Source organism: Pristiophorus japonicus, chromosome 18, assembly GCF_044704955.1.
Source record: "Pristiophorus japonicus isolate sPriJap1 chromosome 18, sPriJap1.hap1, whole genome shotgun sequence".
Taxonomy (NCBI): Eukaryota; Metazoa; Chordata; class Chondrichthyes; family Pristiophoridae; genus Pristiophorus; species Pristiophorus japonicus.
In genome coordinates this window covers 113375152-113394957 of record NC_091994.1, presented here as the reverse complement: position 1 = coordinate 113394957, position 19806 = coordinate 113375152, and the positions used below count along the sequence as shown (strand labels likewise).

At 43.1% G+C, this 19806-nt stretch overlaps 1 protein-coding gene across 3 annotated transcripts in view; it reads left to right on the top strand.

Annotated features, from left to right (window-relative positions):
- The window catches only part of cfap74 (cilia and flagella associated protein 74), a 224664-nt gene that overhangs the window by 133510 nt on the left and 71348 nt on the right, over nt 1-19806 (top strand). For all 3 annotated transcript variants that reach the window (XM_070860623.1, XM_070860622.1, XM_070860624.1), the window contains 3 exons: nt 7616-7744; nt 11834-11921; nt 18028-18201. In XM_070860623.1, the coding sequence (XP_070716724.1) occupies nt 7616-7744; nt 11834-11921; nt 18028-18201 (391 nt within the window). The remainder of the gene's footprint in view (nt 1-7615; nt 7745-11833; nt 11922-18027; nt 18202-19806) is intronic.

Here is a 19806-nt window from a genome sequence, read left to right as displayed (position 1 = left end):
ACATACAAACAATGATGCACAGGTAAAGACCACCTGGTCCATCCAGCCTGTCCCACACAATCCCGATACCTTGTGTATCACAACATATACTCCACCCCACCCCAAACCTCTAGAAGAGGCAAAAAAAAAAAAGATTTTAAAGCCAATTTGGGGGGAAAATCTGGGAAATTCTTCTCCGACCCATCAAAACTAGTCCAGGAGATCACTCTGGCCCTGAATTCCCTGCAGTATCTACCTTCTGTAAGAAGTGATCTCCGCCCAGCCAGAAACCATTGCTGGCCATGCAATCTGCTCTGGAACTCCCTCCATAAACCTCTCCACCTCTCTTTCCTCCTTTAAGACATTCCTTAAAACCTACCTCTTTGACCAAGCTTTTGGTCACCTTCCCTAACATCTCCTAATGTGGCTGTGTGTCGTATTTCTAATGCTCCTGTGAAGAGCCTTGGGATGTTTTACTGTGTTAAAGGCACTATGTAAATGCAAGTTGTTGTTGAGGAATTTTTGTTTCTGTTCCCAATTCCAAATCTTTAATGTACACTGTAAACAATAATGGTCTGAGCAATTTTCAGTTTAATTGCTTCAGGAATGTAATTTTCAATGACATGTTTGGGCAAGTCTTTAGCCAATGTCAGGACTTTGTGATGGACTGGTTTTTGTTCCTGGTGCTCTACCTCAGTTGCATGCATTTGCTTCTTATCAATCTGTAGCTTAACACCTCTCCGACATTTCCCATGTTACAACAGTGACTACACTCCAAAAGTACTTCATTGGCTGTAAAGCGCTTTGAAACGTCTGGAAGGTCGTGAAAGGCGCTATATAAATGCAAGCCTTTCTTTCTCCTCATCATCAAATTATGTAACATTGCATGTCAGGTGGCATAATAAGGCCAACTGATCTATTCAGATTGATCTCTGGTTCAGTGTTCCAGTGATATTTTGCTCATGTGTGTTTTTCTTTAATTTATTCTACATAATTTGCACCAGCCTCAACAAGGGTTTAACACCACAACCTTGTTCCCGTGAGGCGTATCATTTTTGATTTACAATGGTAATATGCGTCCCACCACCCATCCCCAGATTACCTGGATGCCGAGAGAGTGGAAGGTAGACAAATATACTCTGTCCTTTTGGAGATCCAGAATTATTACAGAACTTCAACTGATTTCATAATTGCTACCTTTTCCGGAGCCATCAGCGAAGCCAGAACACACCAAAAGCTTCCTCATCTCCCAACAACAATTGGACATTGTGCAGTGAGAAATGACAGTATAATTTCTGTAGAAGCTTCAAAGGACCCTGCAGCAGCAAAGCATTTCAAGCCAGCTGTTACCTTCTGTGACAACAGTGAAGCATGTTTGTCAATGATACATTAGTCCTTTTCCCGGTGCACGCAGGGTTAAAATTGGTTACTGCTCGCTAATTTTTTTTAAGCTGCAGAGAATATACATAAAATGATCTTTTATGCCAAAGTTATTAATATTCATCTGTCGTTTGTTTGTAATGAACAAAAGGAGGGTCAATATGATGCTGTCTGTTGAATTCAGAGCCATGAATGTCATTCTGTGCAGCAGTGTCCCAGATAGCTGTCGGGACAAGTGATAATTTCCTGCAATTACAGGTTGATCAAAGTGTTTGGAACTGATCAATGACTAAAGCCATTCAATTCAGACATAGCATGTGATTGACATCAATGGGCATCTTTTTTAAGCAATAGGTTTGATTGACAGTTCTCTCTGAGGTGAGGACATGGGTCACATGTATACAAGGGGCAGGGCGGTAATTTCTTGCAGTCACTTTGATGAAGCCAGGAGTTTCTCACTGTGATCTTATACTCGACTGTCTCTGCTCAGTTTGCCAGTCAGATTCAAGTCAGCAGAAATACAGGGCTACTCAGAGAACTCTGTAGTAGCGGATAATCGTGTAAGAAGGAAATTAACTTTTTTCCTCCAACTGCTCTCCTTCCTGTGCAGTTTATATGGAATATTCTCGCCATCCTCCCAATCTTCAACAAACCCAGACATTAACTTCGCAAACAAAAAAGCCCCATCACTACAAACACAGCCAGACAACGCCAGATAACTGTAACACAACAAACACACACAAAAACAACAGTCCCTCGGTGCAACATCTCAAACCCAACTATCTTCAGCTGTTGTATTAATGATCTTTCCTCCACCATAAGATCAGAAGTGGGGCTGTTAACTGATGACTGCACAGTGTTCAGCTACAGTCACAATTCCTCAGATCATGAAACTATCCATGCCTGCTTGCAGCAACACCTGGACAACATCCAGGCTTAGATTGATGTGTGGCATGCATATTATTTGCCACTTAAGTGTCAGGCAATGACCATCCCCAACAAGAGAGAGCAAAACCACATCCCCTCGACATTCAATAGCATTATCATTACAGAGTCCCGCACCATCAATATTCTGGAGATCACCATTGATCAGAAACTGGACTAGCCACATATCTGCTGTGGCTACTAGGTACGTCAGGAGTATGTGTATTGCCTAGGAGATGGAATACTCTCCACTTGCCTGAATAGGTGAAACTTGAACTCAAGACTCAAGAGGATTGATACTCTCCAGGACGAAGCAGTCTGCTTGATCAAAACTGTGTCGACTGGCTTAAACATCTACTCCCTTCACCACCGGCGCACCGTGGCTGCAGTGTGTACCATCTACAAGATGCACTGCAGCAACTCACCAAGGCTTCTTCGGCAGCACCTCCCAAACCCACAACCTCTACCACCTAGAAGGTCAAGGGCAGCAGGCGCATAGGAACACCACCACCTCCACGTTCCCCTCCAAGTCACACACCATCCTGACTTGGAAATATATCGCTGTTCGCTCATTATCACTGGGTCAAAATGCTGAACTCCCTCCCTAACAGCACTGTGGGAACACCTTCAGCACACGGACTGCAGCGGTTCAAAAAGAATGCCCATTACCACCTTCTCAAGGGTGGATAGGGTTGGACAATAAATGCCAGCCTTGCTAATGACGCACACATCCCGAGAATGAATAAATAAAAATATAAACCACCTCACTTGACCCGTGCACCCCTTCCCTTACATTTTTACTAAATTTGAGGTTCAGATGATACTCAAATTTGTTCTTTGGTCCCTCTGAATGTCAGGTTAATACTTTAATCCTATTCAGGCATCCGTTCTACACAAACATTTATAGCACATACTGATCTACATACAGGCAGATCTTTTTGGCAGCTGAGGCACCCGTTCTATATGCCTAACCAAGCCAGCTTGTCAGCATTGCAAGTTTGACAATTCTTGGTGAGGCTTGACGTGGGCCAGCAGTAAATGTACAACAGGCTGATTGTCAACACTTTGTGGCATGCGTACCGGGGCCATCGACCTGGTAAATGGCTTGGCTAGGTATTCTTATCTTGGCAACTTCCTCTAGGTTGCCATCTCCCAATCTGATTCCCAGGTCCAGTGAGTAGTGCACACAATATTGGCATTGCACCACCACCCCCTGCCAGGAAAGCTGCACTGCTGCAGAGGGCAGTCTGCATTGCCAAGCAGGACATCACGCAGAATTCATCCAACAGCAGCACCATTTCACCAACCATCAAACAGGGGGTTTGGGTGTTGCATTGCTTTATATCACTTGCCTGCATTTGTTTTACCATTCATTGCTGTTTCCTAGCCACTTTTTATATTTGCCCATATAGCCATTGGAACGGATAAGGGAGAATGTAAAAAATCTTTGTCACCTTTGCAAAGGCAGAAATTCTGTCATGCAGCTCTTTCAGAGCTGCCGCTGTGCATTATTTCCTGCCTTCTCTGCCCTTTGCCAAGCTCCTTCTTGCATAACCAATCCAGACTGGGAGCTTGGCATGCTTACCAAATAAGGGCAACCATGGACAATCTGGTGATTCCACCCTCCTTGCCGCAAGCATTAGACAGGATTGCAGTGCTCCAGTCGCAGTGGTTCCGTGCCAGGATCGGAAAATAGACTTGATTACATAGGTAGTTCACAAGATCTTTAAATAATCAACATTGCATGTGGTATATATTTTTCTTCCAAATATCTTTTGAGAAGCAAATGTAAGAATCTTAAATTGTTGTAAAATGTTGAAAAATAATTTTTTCAGAATTCACTAATTGGCCCCCCCCCCCCCCCCCAAGCATCACTTCTATTAAATCATGCGTGAGTTAAACAGTAATGTTTCACAGCATGTGGAACATCTGGAGTAAGCAGTTACAACTCATTCTCATCACAGTAAGGGTGTGCAGCAAGTTCTTCTTAAATGGGTCATGGGAGCCTATGGCTAGAGCATCCACTTCATATCCATTTGTGTTTCTCTTTAATTTCTAATCATTAAGGACATTATAAAAATAGCATTATTCATTTTAGGATTTTCGTACTCTAATGTCTGCACTTATTACTATCAAAATGCACTGTAAATGTAAAAATTCAAGGCTATGATGGTAATCATTGCCCAGGGTTGTTACCAAAGAAAGTGAAGATTCATACACTTATTCTATTCCTAATTTGTGTGTGTTTCACCTTGAGGAAAGCAGGCCTTTGCTGCTTAACTTTAGGGCAAGCAATCTATTGAAAGCTGTGTAAAATGCAATAACAGTATATTTAGTCCATTCAAAAACATTGCAAGCTAATGAATGTACTGCAATTTCATTTAGTTTTGTAGTTCTGCTTAATAATGATCTGTGTTCATAACCCGTTTAGACAAGTATGGGGGGAATTGTCTTGGGCAGTAGTGCTAAAGGGGCGAGAGATAATCGGCTGCCTGAATTACACTCAGCCTGACTTCCTTTTCCATTGTGGATACTTTTTGCTGCAACTATTGACACATTTCTGTGGAACCTCTGTTTAAATCCCCCAAAAAACAATCTCAGTGACCCAAATGGAAACCATGTAGTTATTGTAAAAATATAGCAACAGATGATATAAGTGTAAAAAGAAAGATAAAGAAAGGACTTGCATTTATATAGAGCTTTTCACAACCTCAGAATGTCCTAAAGCACTTTGCAGCCAATCAAGCACTTTTAAACTGCTGTAATGTGCATAGCAAGCTCCCACAAATAGCAACGTGATAATGATCAGATAATCTGTTTTTACACCGGGGAGAACTCCCCTGCTCTTCTTCAAAATAGTGCCATGGGATCTTTTATGTCCACCTGAGAGAGCAGACGGGGCCTCGGTTTAATGTCTCATCCAAAAGACAGCACCTCCGACAGTGCAGCGCTCCCTCAGCACTGCACTGGGAGTGTCAGCCTGGATTTTTGTGCTCAAGTCTCTGGAGTGGGACTTGAACCCACAACCTTCTGACTCAGAGGTGAGAGTGCTGCCCACTGAGCCATAGCTGACAAGTCAACATGGCTGTAAGTCAACAAATACTGAAATGTTTAGAAATCTGAAGACTTTAGGACCTCCGGTGACCCCAATTTAAAAACTAGGTGTTCCTAATTACAGTAATAGTTGTGAAAATATTTTTAAAATCTTGCAGGCATTGATCATATTTAATATAATTATATTTACAACTATGTGTGTCAAAATTGTAAACCTTTTTATAAAGAACCCCGAGGAGATGGTCCCCCTTTATTTTTCCCCATGCACTGAACCGATCTCTTCTCCTCTCCCCAGGCCATGCCTGGCCTCCACCTCTGTTCTGCCTCCTGCCTCCCAGCGACTGCTCCCAGCTTTTCCTGACCTGCCCCGACTCAGGCCCTGAGTGTCCTCTGATCCTCAGACAGTTTGCTGAGTCAAGCTGTTGGTGCAACACTTTGATTCCATTACAGATATTGCCATCAGGCAGCCTGGGTCTTTTCTTGAGTCTTTGCTGTTACCGTTCCCTGCCAGACTCGGGGTTTGTGTGAGAGAGACAAATTGATGGAACAGAATGAAACAGAGGAAATGCAGTACAACAGAAAGCGGAAGTAAAAGAAATAAATTTGATTGGTCACAAACTTTACAATCATGGAAACAGTACACGACAGAGAAGGTTTGTGTGCGGAAAGGAGCAGAGAAAGTCAGACTGAAAAAAAACAAGGCTATCCTACTTTGTAAGCACCTAGCGAAACATTAATGAAGTCTCAGATTTTTATATTTATTTTCTTAAAAGAAAAGTTTGGAACTACAAAGACCTTTTACATTGATCAGTAAATAAGGAATTGTTTTTGAGATTAACTTAGAAATAATTAATTATCTGAGAGCAGTGTGTAAATTATAGAATAATTCATTATCTGAGAGACAGACTGTAAATATCGAATTATTCATTAACTGTGAGCAAGTTGTATATGTGGAATAATTCATTTTCTAACTGTGACCAATTGTAAATTTGGAATTAGACCAAACAATTTGTCATGTTGCAGCATCCCACTTGTCATACATGGCAAGGTATTCTGCTATTTTGCATTAATAAAGTCCTGCAGGTATTGAGAGTGTCCATCTCAGAGCGGATATCTCTAGCCACAACATTTGCCGTGCTCATTACCTTACTGTGCATGAAGCAGGTAGGAGGCACAGAAATAGAAAGGAAGAGAAAGAGAGAGAGCGGATGCACAGAAAGAGAGATAAACAGACCGATAAGGAGCCATGCAGAAGGAGGAAGAAATTGGAAAATTATGCGAAGAAGAGTGTCAGGCAAACAGAGATAATAATGAGAGAGAGAGAGAGAGAGTCAGAGTTGTAGAGAAAGATAGAAAGAGCATGACAGAAAGATTTCTAGAGTGGAAGACACGCAGGCAGAGTTTTTCTCAGTTTTTTAGTCCCCCTCCCGGGAGTTAGTATTACTAGTGTCTGGGAAGAGTGGTGCGTAAGTTGCATCGTTTAATGGAGAGGGTGAGCTTTGATGGGCCTGTTGCACTTTTCTAATTTTTCCATATGTATCCTTGTGTAAACAAAATGTACACTTATTTAACCAAATGTTGACTGCTACGTAAAGTTTTGAAAAAAGAACATTGTAAAAGCATGAAGTTTGTCAAACCTTGTATTTGATGCTTTCTATGGTTAAAAGAACTGAATCAGGCTCCCCATTGGCTTAGTTGCAAGGAGAGGATCTAGGTCCTATACACCAGGAAGGCCCCAAGTTCTTTAAATGTGTTGTTCTAAACCTGTACATTTTGTCTGTGGAAAAATGTCAAAGGAGTTCAACTAGTACATTATAAAGCAGCTTACTTGATAGTTTGATGTGCCTGTTCCCATGACGTTTAGTACCAAAATGCAATACCTGTATTACAAAATAACTTTACACTTTTTTTTTCAATTAATATGTTTTTCCCTTATATTCATTTCTCTTTTCCACTGCAGGGCCTTCTGCCAATGCACCATTCCACGGCTAAGAAGTCCAACCAAATAATCTGCTGCCTGGGCCACTGTGCAACTGGCCCACGAAGGCGCAAGAATACAACCCAACACAGCTCATATCATTATTTTTCCTTTCTCTCTGTGGTGAAGCACCTACCCACTACTTTGTTAGTCTTTTTTGCTGACATTTCCGTGATCAGAAACTTCAAACACTGTGGCTCAGTAGCAGACATCATTTCTCAGCTGATTTATCAAGTACACGCCAATACTTCATTGCATTTATTTAACGAGGTTACAGTTCTAATTGATTTGTTTCCTCAGGTCAACCACAGCAATCCAGTTAAAGTGTGAAGTGTGCAAAGAGTTGAAAGATCACCTGGAACTTCTACCTAAAACTGGTTACGTCCAAGCGCACTCCAGTTTAAATTTTCAGCTCAAATTCCTGCCCAGGTAAGTTCTTCATTATCACATCAATGGACACAAAGCCAGCAAAACAGATGGTTAAAAACAACCATGCCTAGGGTTTTGCAGAACCAACAGTGACAACAAATTGGGAGAAATGCTTTTCTTGATTATATATAAATGACTTGGATGTGGGTGTGCAAGGCACAATTTCTAAATTTGCAGATGGCACAAAACTTGGAAGTATAGTGAACAGTGAGGAGGAGAGTGACAGGTTGGTGAAATGGGCGGACACGTGGCAGAGGAAATTTAACGCAGAAATGTGTGAAGTGATACATTTTGGTAAAAAGAATGAGGAGAGGAAATATAAACAAAAGGGTAAAATCCCAAAGGGGGTGCATGAACAGAGAGACCGGGGGGTATATGTGCACAAATCGTTGAAGGTGGCAAGGCAAGTTGAGAAAGCATTTTTAAAAAGCTTATGGGATCCTGGGCTTCATGAATAGAGATATAGAGTACAAAAGCAAGGAAGTTATGAACCACCTAAATTACTGGTTTGGCCTCAATTGGAGTATTGTGTCCAATTCTGGGCACCACACTTTAGGAAGGATGTGAAGGCCTTAGAGAGGGTGCAGAAAAGATTTAGGAGAATGGTTCCAGGGATGAGGGACTTCAGTACGTGGATAGACTGGAGAAGCTGGGGTTGTTCTCCTGGAGCAGAGAAGATTGAGAGGAGATTTTATAGAGGTGTTCAAAATCATGAGGGGGCTGGACAGAGTAGAGAGAAACTGTTCCCATTAACAGAAGGGTTGAGAACCAGAGGACAGATTTAAGTGATTAGCAAAAGAACCAAAAACATTTTTACACAGCGAGTGGTTATGATCTGGAATGCGCTGCCTGAGAGAGTGGTGGAGGCAGACTCAATCGTGGCTTTCAAAAGGGAATTGAGTAAGTACCTGAAAGAACAAAAAAATTGCAGGGCTACGGGGAAAGGGCGGGGGAGAGGGACTAGCTGAGGTGCTCTTGCAGAGAGCCGGGCATGATCTCAACGGGCCAAATGTAACCGTTCTGTGATTCTATGAACTTGCATTGGTATAGTTCTTTGAACAGAGAAACCTTCCCAAGGCAGTTCATAGAGGGGAAGAAAGTGCATGCTTTTCTGATATTTTAAAATTATATTGGAATGAAAATATGATTACACGCTCTCTATAATACATTGCTGCAGTATAATTCCTGCATTCAAGCAAAAATGTGTGGGAAGTACTGAAAAAAATCACTATTGTAGCATTATTTATAGTCCCTCAGTCTTTCCTTTTCCTCCACTGTCTACTTTTTCTCCGTGTTCTGTGTCCCGTTTCACTTCCAGCTTATCTTCTCTCTTGCCACTTACAGCCCCTTCCAGTGCACATCATTATTAATTAGCTTGTGACTCACCAAATCACTCAGGGTTCTGACTGCCAGACTTGCCATATTTGATTGTTACGGTTTCATCCCCCTCTTAAAAGGCATTTGCCATCTTAGTATATTTTACAACATGTCCAAGGTGCTTCACAGTTTGATCTCAAACCCAAGCAGAATTAGGGAAGGTGGCTGAAGGCGCAGTCAAAGACATAGGTTTTAAGGAAGCTTTTGAAGGTCGGGAGGGACATAACGAGGGACTTTGAAAGAGAGTGTGTGGAAGGGGTCCGAAGGCTCTTCTATCAAAGGTAGGACAGAGGGTGTGTGGAGCTTTCAGTGGGCCAGAGTTGGAGGAGTCGAGGGTGCTGGATGGGACAAAGGGCTGAAGAGGTAGGGTGAGACCATGGAAGAATGTGAAACAAGAAGGAGGATTTTGAAGTCGACGTGCCAAAAGGTAGGGAGTCAATGAAGGTTGGACATGACCGGAATGAAAGGTGAACAGCGAAATAGGATGTGACGGAGTTTGGAACTTGGGAGGCTGGATTGGAGGGAATTGGAAAAATTGAGTCTGGGGATGACAACGGCGTGAATGAGGATTTTAGCAGCTGTGTGGGTGAAATAGGGAGGAAAGGGGTGATGTCACCAAGGTGGAAGTTGGCAATCTCAGTGATGGACTGGCTGTAGGGTTTCAGGCTCAGCTCAAGGTTGCGCAAGACTCAAAGTTACATATCATCAGGTTAAGCATAAACTAGAAACCAGAAAGATCAATAGGATCAGAGTTTAAGTCATGGTGTTTCTGGTGGGGATTAAACAATAGCTTTGGTCTTGCCAGTTTGAGCTGCAGAAAGTTGTGGCTCCAAGCAGTTGGGACAGCACAGTAAAGCTGAGTGTTGTTGTCGTACATATGAAAACTGACCCCATGTTGCCAAGGGCAAAATATAGATGACAAGGCCAAGGATCCAAACATAAGGCACTATGGAAGTAAGCCTGCAGGTTCTTGAGGAACCATTACAGGAGTTAGGCTGGCTGTGGGGTGAGATACACATGAATAGAGCCATGTGAAGGCAGTGCTACACAAATGGACTATGGAGGAAACGCAGTGGAGGAAGATGTTTAATTGACACTGCCGAATGCGAAGGTGGAGAATGAGGAGGGATAACAAAAGTGTGATCACAGAATCTGCACAGTGACATGGGCCCTCTCAGCTCTTTTTGTAATGGAAGCCAGAGTGAAGGGATGTGAATAGGGACGGGCAGGAGAGGTGGGCGCAGTGTTGGATATCGATGGCACATTTTAGAGCCTTGTAGAGGAAGGTGAGGTAGGAGATGTCATAGTTGCAGAGGATAGAGGAATAAAGGATAAGGCTTTTTAACAGCAGGGTGAATACAGCAGTTTTGAAAGCGGAAGGAACTGCTTCACAACAAGGGTCAGTTTGGGAAGATTATTAAATGGTCAGGTGCTGCATGCGGTTTGGATCAAGGTAACATGAAGCTGGTCTCATGGAGGGAATTAATTAGATGAAGGCTTGGAGGGAGAGAGAAGAGAAACTAAAGTGCTATGGGGTCAAAACAGAGATAGAGGGAGAACTACAGGGATCCAGAAGAATGGAGGCAGCTGAGTGGATGGGCCCAGTTTTGACTATGCTTCAAGTGTCTGCACCTGCTCTCTGATGCTGTGAATTTCAGAGCAAGTCTGCATGCTAACTTGAATGAAGTCATTAAAACCTGGCCAATGTGATTGAAACAACATTGTTTAATATTTCTCACTCCTATCACACGCAATCTGTGGTGTTGTATGTTAAATTGTAATCTCGATGAAATTGTTACTGATTAGAATTTACTGGATCTATACAATAATGTAATTGCAAAATGGTTAGGCTGTAGTTAGTGTGCTGTGTTCAGTTTTGGATGACCCATTATAGAAAGGATATTAAAGTCACAGAGAGCATACAGCATTGATTCACTAGGATGATGATAGAATTGGGAAACTATAATAGTAAAGAAAGACTTGAGATACTGGGGCTATGAAGTAGAGAAAGCTAAGAGATTCAGTTGAGATTTTTAAAATTATGATGGATTTTGATAGTGATTGGGAAGAGACGATAACCTCGAGTTGGTGACAAAATGTCATCATTGTAAACTTGGCACTAAGAGAGTGAGGAGCGAGGGTAAAATTAATGTCTTTACACCGAGGGTTATTGGAACATGCCACATCTTTAAGGTTAAATACTTGAAGTGGAACAAGATAAAGTACTACGGGGATAAAGCAGGGCAGCAAGATCAGTTTTGGGTTGCTCATGTGGAGTGCTGGCATGGGCCAAATGGCTTCCTTCTGTGCTGTAAACTTTTATGGATCTACTTGAATAAAAATTAAAATGTTTAGCTAGCATTTATTGTTAAAATTGCAGCATGTACAGACAGATGCTTTTTTTATTGGGACCCCATTCATTTTCATTACTACACTTGTAAGATTAGAATAACAATAGCTGTATAGCATTCTATTTTTCTGATTTTACAATTATTGCCGACTTGCAGTAGTATTTTGGCACTAAAGTAAAGAGAAACAAAATTATAATTGTGTTAATATATTTGTGAGGCATATTGTTCATTTGGAAATATTATTTGTAGATTAGAAATTCACAGAAGATAATGTTGTAGGGGATTGCCTAATATCACCCCTGCGTTTTTTTGAAAGCTGCAAATGACATTCAGTATTGAAAAGGCATGTTATGTATTTCAGGCAATCTTTACCAAAAGATGCTGAAATATTCTTTAATGAGAAAACTGGTATCCTGGAGGCTCCAATGCACATATGGGCATCAAATCAGGTGACTGCATTATTTTTGTAATATGACAAAACTGTGTCCATTTGAAACTTAAATGTTTGTTTTTCCCAGTGCAACAGTTAAGATTATCAAAATGTTTGATCGATTAGTGTAAGAAATTCTAAGATCACTTAACTGTCCAGTCTACAACTGCAGCATTAGTGCAAAGCGATTACAGCTCTGCAGTGACCCTAAATGTATGCCCGGAATTTGCGGTCGGGTTGACTGAGACCGGCAGCGTTCGGCGTCATTCCGCCTTTGAAACCTACCGCAACTTCAGGATTTGGCGCGGGTGCGTGCAGAATGCCTGAAGTTGCGGTCAGTCGTTCACAGCTCCGACACTGGCTGGGCTGTGCACCGCCCCCCCCACTCCCCCCCCCCCCATAGCCAGCAATCTGTATAATCTCTAAAATCAGGGAAACTGACAAAATCTTCAGCTTGTCTGTGATAATCCCGCTGTTAAATTCCCCACTAAAAGCCAGACCTTGTTGGATTAAGTGTAACTGAGGTTTTAACAGCGTATTGACCACTAATCAAAGGTTATGGCCTTGAAAAACTAATTTTAATTTTTGCAGTGTGAAATGTATCCATTTTAATAAAAAATTAAAATGTTTAAGAAACTTTAAAAAAAATAATTTTGTTAAAGTTTGATCATCTTTATTTCAGGTTTGCCTTTTCCCCATGCAGAAGCCCCAATCTTTGTTTTGCTCTCTCTAACATTGTTAAAAAGTTAGAATTTTAGGAGCTTTCCCACTTCCGGGCTCGCTGTCTGAGAGAATTCTGCATTTTGATTGGCTGCTTTGACAGCTTGCTGACATCACAGTAACTTGCGTTAGGGAATCCCCATTGACTTCCGTTGATTTGAATTACACGTCGGAAAACCCAAACAGAGATTGTGAGATCTTTGTGGGAACCTTACTTCGTGGAAAGGGACGAACGCTTTCACTTTACCGCTGATCATAAATTCCGGCCCCATATAAAGCGGATTTCAAGGCCTGAATTGACTCTGAAGTGAAGCAGACCTGGACTCCCTCCTCCATACTCCATGGTCTGGCTACATTTCTGCTATAACTGCAGCGCTGGTGTGAAGCAAACCATTTTGCACTATAGAATTACATACAGCTTACAACATAGAAACAGGCCTTTTGGCCCAACCAGTCTGTGTTGGTGTTTATCCTGCACAAAAGCATGTGCCCAGCCTGGTCACATATCCCTTTATCCCCTGTCTAACCTATTCTTAAAGATTGATAGGGGGTAGATTTTCCAACTTGCCACCCGGATGTCAATAACCCAATGTTCATTTCCATTCATTTCAATGAACTAAAAATCAGGCAGGTTCTATAACGGACAGGTAATCCACTCTGCCCATACATTGCCCAAGCAATAAGACAAAAAACACCTATAGTCTCTGCATCAGGCAGTAATTCCACAATTTCAACCCACTGTGTAAAAAGTTTCTCTTGCTCCCTGTCCTAAAGTTCTTGCATTTAATCTTGTACCTTTGTCCCTTCCCTCTAAGCCCTTCAAACACTGCAAACAGTCAGTTTCTATCTGCTCTGTCCCAGCCCTTCATAATCTGATAAACCTCTGTCAAATGACTCCTAATAATAACATCCCCACTTTCTCAAGTGTGCCTTTGTATTTGTATTTCCTCGTACGAGGTAGAATCTTGGTGAACTTGCACTGCTCCCACTCTATTGCCTCAAAATTCTTCCTATAGTGTGGAGCCCAGAACTGCACACAGGACTATGGGCTCACTTTTCTCCAATTATCTGCTCCGTTTTTTTGGCGTGCACCATTTTTTTGGGAGTAAATAAAAATCTCCAAGTTTCCCCAAAGTTTCTGCGCCCACGTAATTCAGTTAGTTTTGATTTTTTTAGATTACGATTTTTTTGCGTCATGGGGGCGTAACATGATATCTGCGCCAGTTTTTCACATTTAAGCAAGTTTGGCCAACTTACATTTTTCCTCGGATGGTGTGTGTGACCACTCCCAAAAAACCTTCTGGGCACTTAAGAAAAAGCAGCACACATTACAAAATCGGCGCAGAAAGACGGCATTGTTTTTAGGCAAAGTTTTGGAGGGGGTCAAGAAGGCAAAGAATATGTATCATGAAGCTTAATTGTTTCAAAGTCAAAAGGGAGAAAATGGAAGTCTAATGCAATTCTTGAATTTTTGATTTTTTTCAAAGTACCACCCCACCACCGAACGTCTCCTCACCGGGCTCGAGGGTCGGAGCGTCGGCCGGCAGAATCGTTCCCTCACCCGGACACACGGACTTGAGGCTCAGCCTCAAAAGAAGCCTGGCGGTGGGGTGGAAGCCGAACTGAACTGCCAGCCACATTTATAAAAGGGATGAGAACCCTTAGGTTATAAAGGTTATAAATGATCAATTTCTAAAAGCTCTGTTTTCATCCTCAATACTGTCCTACCTCAGCAGGTTCAGCTTCAAAAGAAGACTGGGAGGGGGTGTGGGGGGCTGGAAGCCAAGTCCCTGTGTCGGCCGAAGGAGCAATTCTGCCGGCCGACGCTCCCACCCTCGAGCCTGGTGAGGAGACGTTTGGTGGTGGGGTGGTACTTTGAAAAAAATCTAAAATTCAAGAACTGCATTACACTTTATTGCCCCAAATGTCTAGCTTCCCGTTCTCTAAGCAAGCCTATTGCGAATGCGCAGACCAGGATGTGGTCCATACTAGGGTTGCACCTTGGGGAGAAGAGAGAGGGAAGAAGAAGTGTGAGTGCTTTGTCCTATTTTGAGCTGATTGCAAAGTTACAATTTAATCATGGGGGCAATACTGACAATGCCAAGCCTTGTGCATGCCTTCTGCATGATGGTGCTGAGGAGGAGACAATTGATTTGACGTCATCGCTTGAACCTCAGAGCACATAGGATGATGGGCAGGAGGCCTTACCCACATCGGATATATCAAGACAGGTGTTCATACCTGCACCTGAGCGATGCAGACTGTGTGAGAGGGCTGCGTTAATAAGAACATAAGAATTAGGAACAGGAGTAGCCCATCTAACCCCTCGAGCCTGCTCCGCCATTCAACAAGATTATGGCTGATCTGGCCGTGGACTCAGCTCCACTTACCCGCCCTCTCTCCGTAACCCTTAATTCCCTTATTGGTTAAAAATCTATCTATCCGTGACTTGAATACATTCAATGAGCTAGCCTCAACTGCTTCCTTGGGCAGAGAATTCCACAGATTCACAACCCTCTGGTAGAAGAAATTCCTTCTCAACTCGGTTTTAAATTGGCTCCCCCGTATTTTGAGGCTGTAACCCTAGTTCTAGCCTCCCCTACCAGTGGAAACAACCTCTCTGCCTCTATCTTGTCTATCCCTTTCATGATTTTAAATGTTTCTATAAGATCACCCCTCATCCTTCTGAACTCCAACGAGTAAAGACCCAGTCTACTCAATCTATCATCATAAGGTAACCCCCTCATCTCCGGAATCAGCCTAGTGAATCGTCTCTGTACCCCCTCCAAAGCTAGTATATCCTTCCTTAAGTAAGGTGACCAAAACTGCACGCAGTACTCCAGGTGCGGCCTTACCAATACCCTATACAGTTGCAGCAGGACCTCCCTGCTTTTGTACTCCATCCCTCTCGCAATGAAGGCCAACATTCCATTCGCCTTCCTGATTACCTGCTGCACCTGCAAACTAACTTTTTGGGATGGACCCCCAGGTCCCTCTGCATCTCAGCATGTTGTAATTTCTCCCCATTCAAATAATATTCCCTTTTACTGTTTTTTTTCCCAAGGTGGATGACCTCACACTTTGCGACATTGTATTCCATCTGCCAAACCTTCGCCCATTCGCTTAACCTATCCAAATCTCTTTGCAGCCTCTCTGTGTCCTCTACACAACCCGCTTTCCCACTAATCTTAGTGTCATCTGCAAATTTTGTTGCACTACACTCTGTCCCCTCTTCCAGGTCATCTATGTATATTGTAAACAGTTGTGGTCCCAGCACCGATCCCTGTGGCACACCACTAACCACTGATTTCCAACCCGAAAAGGACCCATTTATCCCGACTCTCTGCTTTCTGTTCGCCAGCCAATTCTCTATCCATGCTAATACATTTCCTCTGACTCCGCGTACCTCTATCTTCTGCAATAACCTTTTGTGTGGCACCTTATCGAATGCCTTTTGGAAATCTAAATACACCACATCCATCGGTACACCTCTAGCCACCATGCTCATTATATCCTCAAAGAATTCTAGTAAATTAGTTACACATGATTTCCCCTTCATGAATCCATGCTGCGTCTGCATCTGCGACTCCAGAATTTGCAGGACTTGCTCTCTCCCTCGAGTGTGGGCCCAGCTTGTGCAGTGGTGGTTGCTTTTCTCCAGGCAGGACCCATCAAAGCAGCGACCCTCTCTTCCAAGGGTGTCAGTGGCTGCAGATTTGCCGGGCCTCCTCCTGTTCGAGTTCTTTCCCTTTTATTATGTGCCACCTTCCTCTGCAAAGATGAAAATATAACTTTTTAGAGAGGGTGTCTTTCTGCTGGGTGGGACATACAGATGGTCACATTTACAGTTGCAATTCCAGTGAATAAATGAAAATATTATTTGCACTAACTACTTGACCAAGGTCCTGCTACTTTGTGCACTGGCCTCCAGACCTCGGGGTGGTCACTATTGCACAGTAACTTTGTGAAAGTTGGTTCCAGCATTTCTTCTTTTCTTTTGGTGAAACTTTTATGTGACCTCTGCTGGTGTCCAGCTCCGTCTGGCCTCAGTTACAATAACTGGTGCCTCCACTTCATCCTGTGAGAAATTCTTGGTCCTTGAGCTGCGTTGCATATTGCAGCTCTGATTTTTTTCCTCTCAGAATTAAAGTTCTCACACTCAGCTGGCTCTTTAAAAATGTCTGAATTCAGACCGGGAGGTGTACTGGGCTTGTGCGCCCATACGAGACACGTAAAAAGTTTACTTTTTTCCCGCGCACGTGCAGAACGGGGGGGAGGGGGCATTCTTTTTTCGGTGCAGACATTATGCTCCACCCCCCTGAAGATAAAAGACAGGCTGTGCGGCGCCAATTTCAAAAATTAGAACGAGGAAACTTTCCCGTTTTTTGGTGGGCGTGGTCGGATATAGCAAAAAATGGCATTGGGGAAAATTGAGCCCGATGACTCTGGCCTGACAAAGGTTTTATGTAGCTTCAATATTGCACCTCAATTATTCTTGCCATAAAATTCAGTGTGCTTGTGCGACAGTTGTAGAATCATTGACCTTTATAGCATAGGAGGAGGCTGTTCAGTCCAACACTGTCTCTCTTTCCCCATACTCGTTTCTGATCTTTTCAAATATTTCTCCATATCCCTTTTAAAATCTATCAGGAATTTCCACCACTTGGTCTGGTGGGGCATTCTACGTCCTAATAATTCTGTCCAAATAAAAACTGGCTCCTAATTTTATTTGGTTATCCCAAATTTATGCCCCAAAGTTGTTGACCTACCAATCCATGCAGATAGATTTTCTCTATTTAACTGATCAAAGTCCTTCACAATTTTGAACTCTTCTATCAGATCTCCTCTTATCCTTCTCCATATCAATGCAAAGCGCTCCAGTTTCTCTGGTCTCTCCTCATAACCAGAACCTCTCGTCGCTGCTTCCATTGTCGTGTGGATGCTTCACTTACTTGCTGCAAGCAATTGTATTTTACTTCCAGCCCTTCGTAGAGGCAGCCAGGCCAAGATGAGTATCTTTGTGCATCACACCCTTCGATATATTAAACCGAAAAAGCAAAAATTCAGTTTCTAGTTGGCATAAGGGGAAAAGTTTTTTGAAGGATGATTTTTTTGGTACAAATGATTAAAGTAAATCGGTTGCACCTGCCCTAAAGTAACACACGCAGAAAATAAATCACCCATCGAATCTCAGGTATTTTTTGATTTGATTGAGTATTAACCAGTAACTGACTGGAATGAAACTGCCCAATTTATATTTCTTTCTCTCTCTTTCTCTTTCTCTCTCTTTCTTTCTCTTTCTTTCTCTCTCACTCTCTCTCTCTCTCTTTCTCTCTCTACCAAAAATACATAATTTGAAAGACTTCTCCGCAAAGAAGTTCACCAGGTTTTGTCCTTTCTTTTAGACTCGGCTACTTACTTTCACTGTGCACGCCATTGTCACCAGCTCAGACTTGGAGATCAAACCGCAAACCATTGACTTTGGTCCTTGTTCAATCTACGAGTCTGTGTGGACTACTATCAGGGTCACCAACAAATCGATCCTGTGCCAGGAATTTGGATTTATTGGAATTCCGGAGGTAAGAGAGACATTCTTGAATTTCTATCCTATTGGGAGATGATATTTATCAGTAAGAAAAATAAAATATGGGATAAAATACCACCTATAGATAAAGTATGGTAGTCCCTTTGGCCTCTTCTGGCCCTGATATCACAATGGCTTGCCCCGCACAGACCTCGGGTTAAAGTTACAGTCGGGCGCCAATGACAGCATTGGAGCCTGATCTGCATATTTGAAGCAGGACCCCGCTGGCTTCTGATGGGCATCCCTCTCGCCTGCTCAGAAGAGTAGGTTGAGATCGGAACCCACAGGAAGGCGGTGTGAGACCGAGACCCACGGGGCATTTTAATTTCCAGGGATAAAATCATTGAATGAATCGTTGTGCCCCAAAAGATGCCAGAAGAGAAACTTGCTATGCTGTACGGTCAGCCACAAACTCGTGCCAGCCGTGGCTCAGTGGACAGCACTTTCGCCCCGGAGTCAAGGTTGTGGGTTCAAGTCCCACTCCAGAGACTTGAGCACAAAAAAAAAATTAAAATCTAGGCTGACACTCCACTGCAGTGCTGGGGGAGTGCTGCACAGTCGGAGGGGCAGTGCTGAGGGAGTGCTGCACTGTCGGAGGGGCAGTGCTGAGTGAGTGCTGCACTGTCGGAGGGGCAGTGCTGCACTGTCGGAGGGGTAGTGCTGAGTGAGTGCTGCACTGTCGGAGGGGTAGTGCTGCACTGTCGGAGGGGCAATGCTGAGGGAGTGCTGCACTGTCGGAGGGGCAGTGCTGAGGGAGTGCTGCACTGTCGGAGGGGCAATGCTGCACTGTTGGAGGGGCAGTGCTGAGGGAGTGCTGCACTGTCGGAAGGGCAGTGCTGAGGGAGTGCTGCACTGTCGGAGGGGCAGTGCTGAGGGAGTGCTGCACTGTCGGAGGTGCCATCTTTCGGATGAGATGTTAAACCAAGGCCCATGGCATTATTTCGAAAAAGAGCAAGGAAGTTCTCCTCGGTGTCCTGGAGCCAATATTTATCCTTCAATCAACATAACAAAAAACAGATTATCTAGTCATCACATTGCTGTGTGTGGGAGCTTGCTTGTGTGCAAATTGGCTGCCGCGTTTTCTACATTACAACAGTGACTACACTTCAAAAGTACTTGATTGGTTGTAAAGCGCTTTGAGATGTCCGGTGGTCTTGAAAGGCGCTATATAAATACAGGTCTTTCATTCTTTCCATGGTTGCTGGCACCCAAACTCTCAGCTTCCCACTCCTGTGGCACACACAGCACAACATACATTTGTGCTGTGAATGCCACCAAACGATTTAAATGACCCGACCAGATCAATTTATTGAATGTGGATACTTGGGAAATCTAAAGGGCAATGGTCTGGAGATTGTGCAATATCAGTCCCATTTATACTGGGCAATAAGCACAGGTTGATTTTGCTGAAGTGCTGTGTTTATGAGAAAATATTTTTCCCTGTTTGACGGCATCAAAAGACAAGAGTTCTTTAGAGACTGATAATGGGGGTGCAATAGTATGGTCATTATTACCTGCTGTCATTTGGACAATTCCTAGAGGTTACTGAATAGACTTTGTGCAATACTAACTTGTGCTAAGCTTCCAGTGCTATCATTTT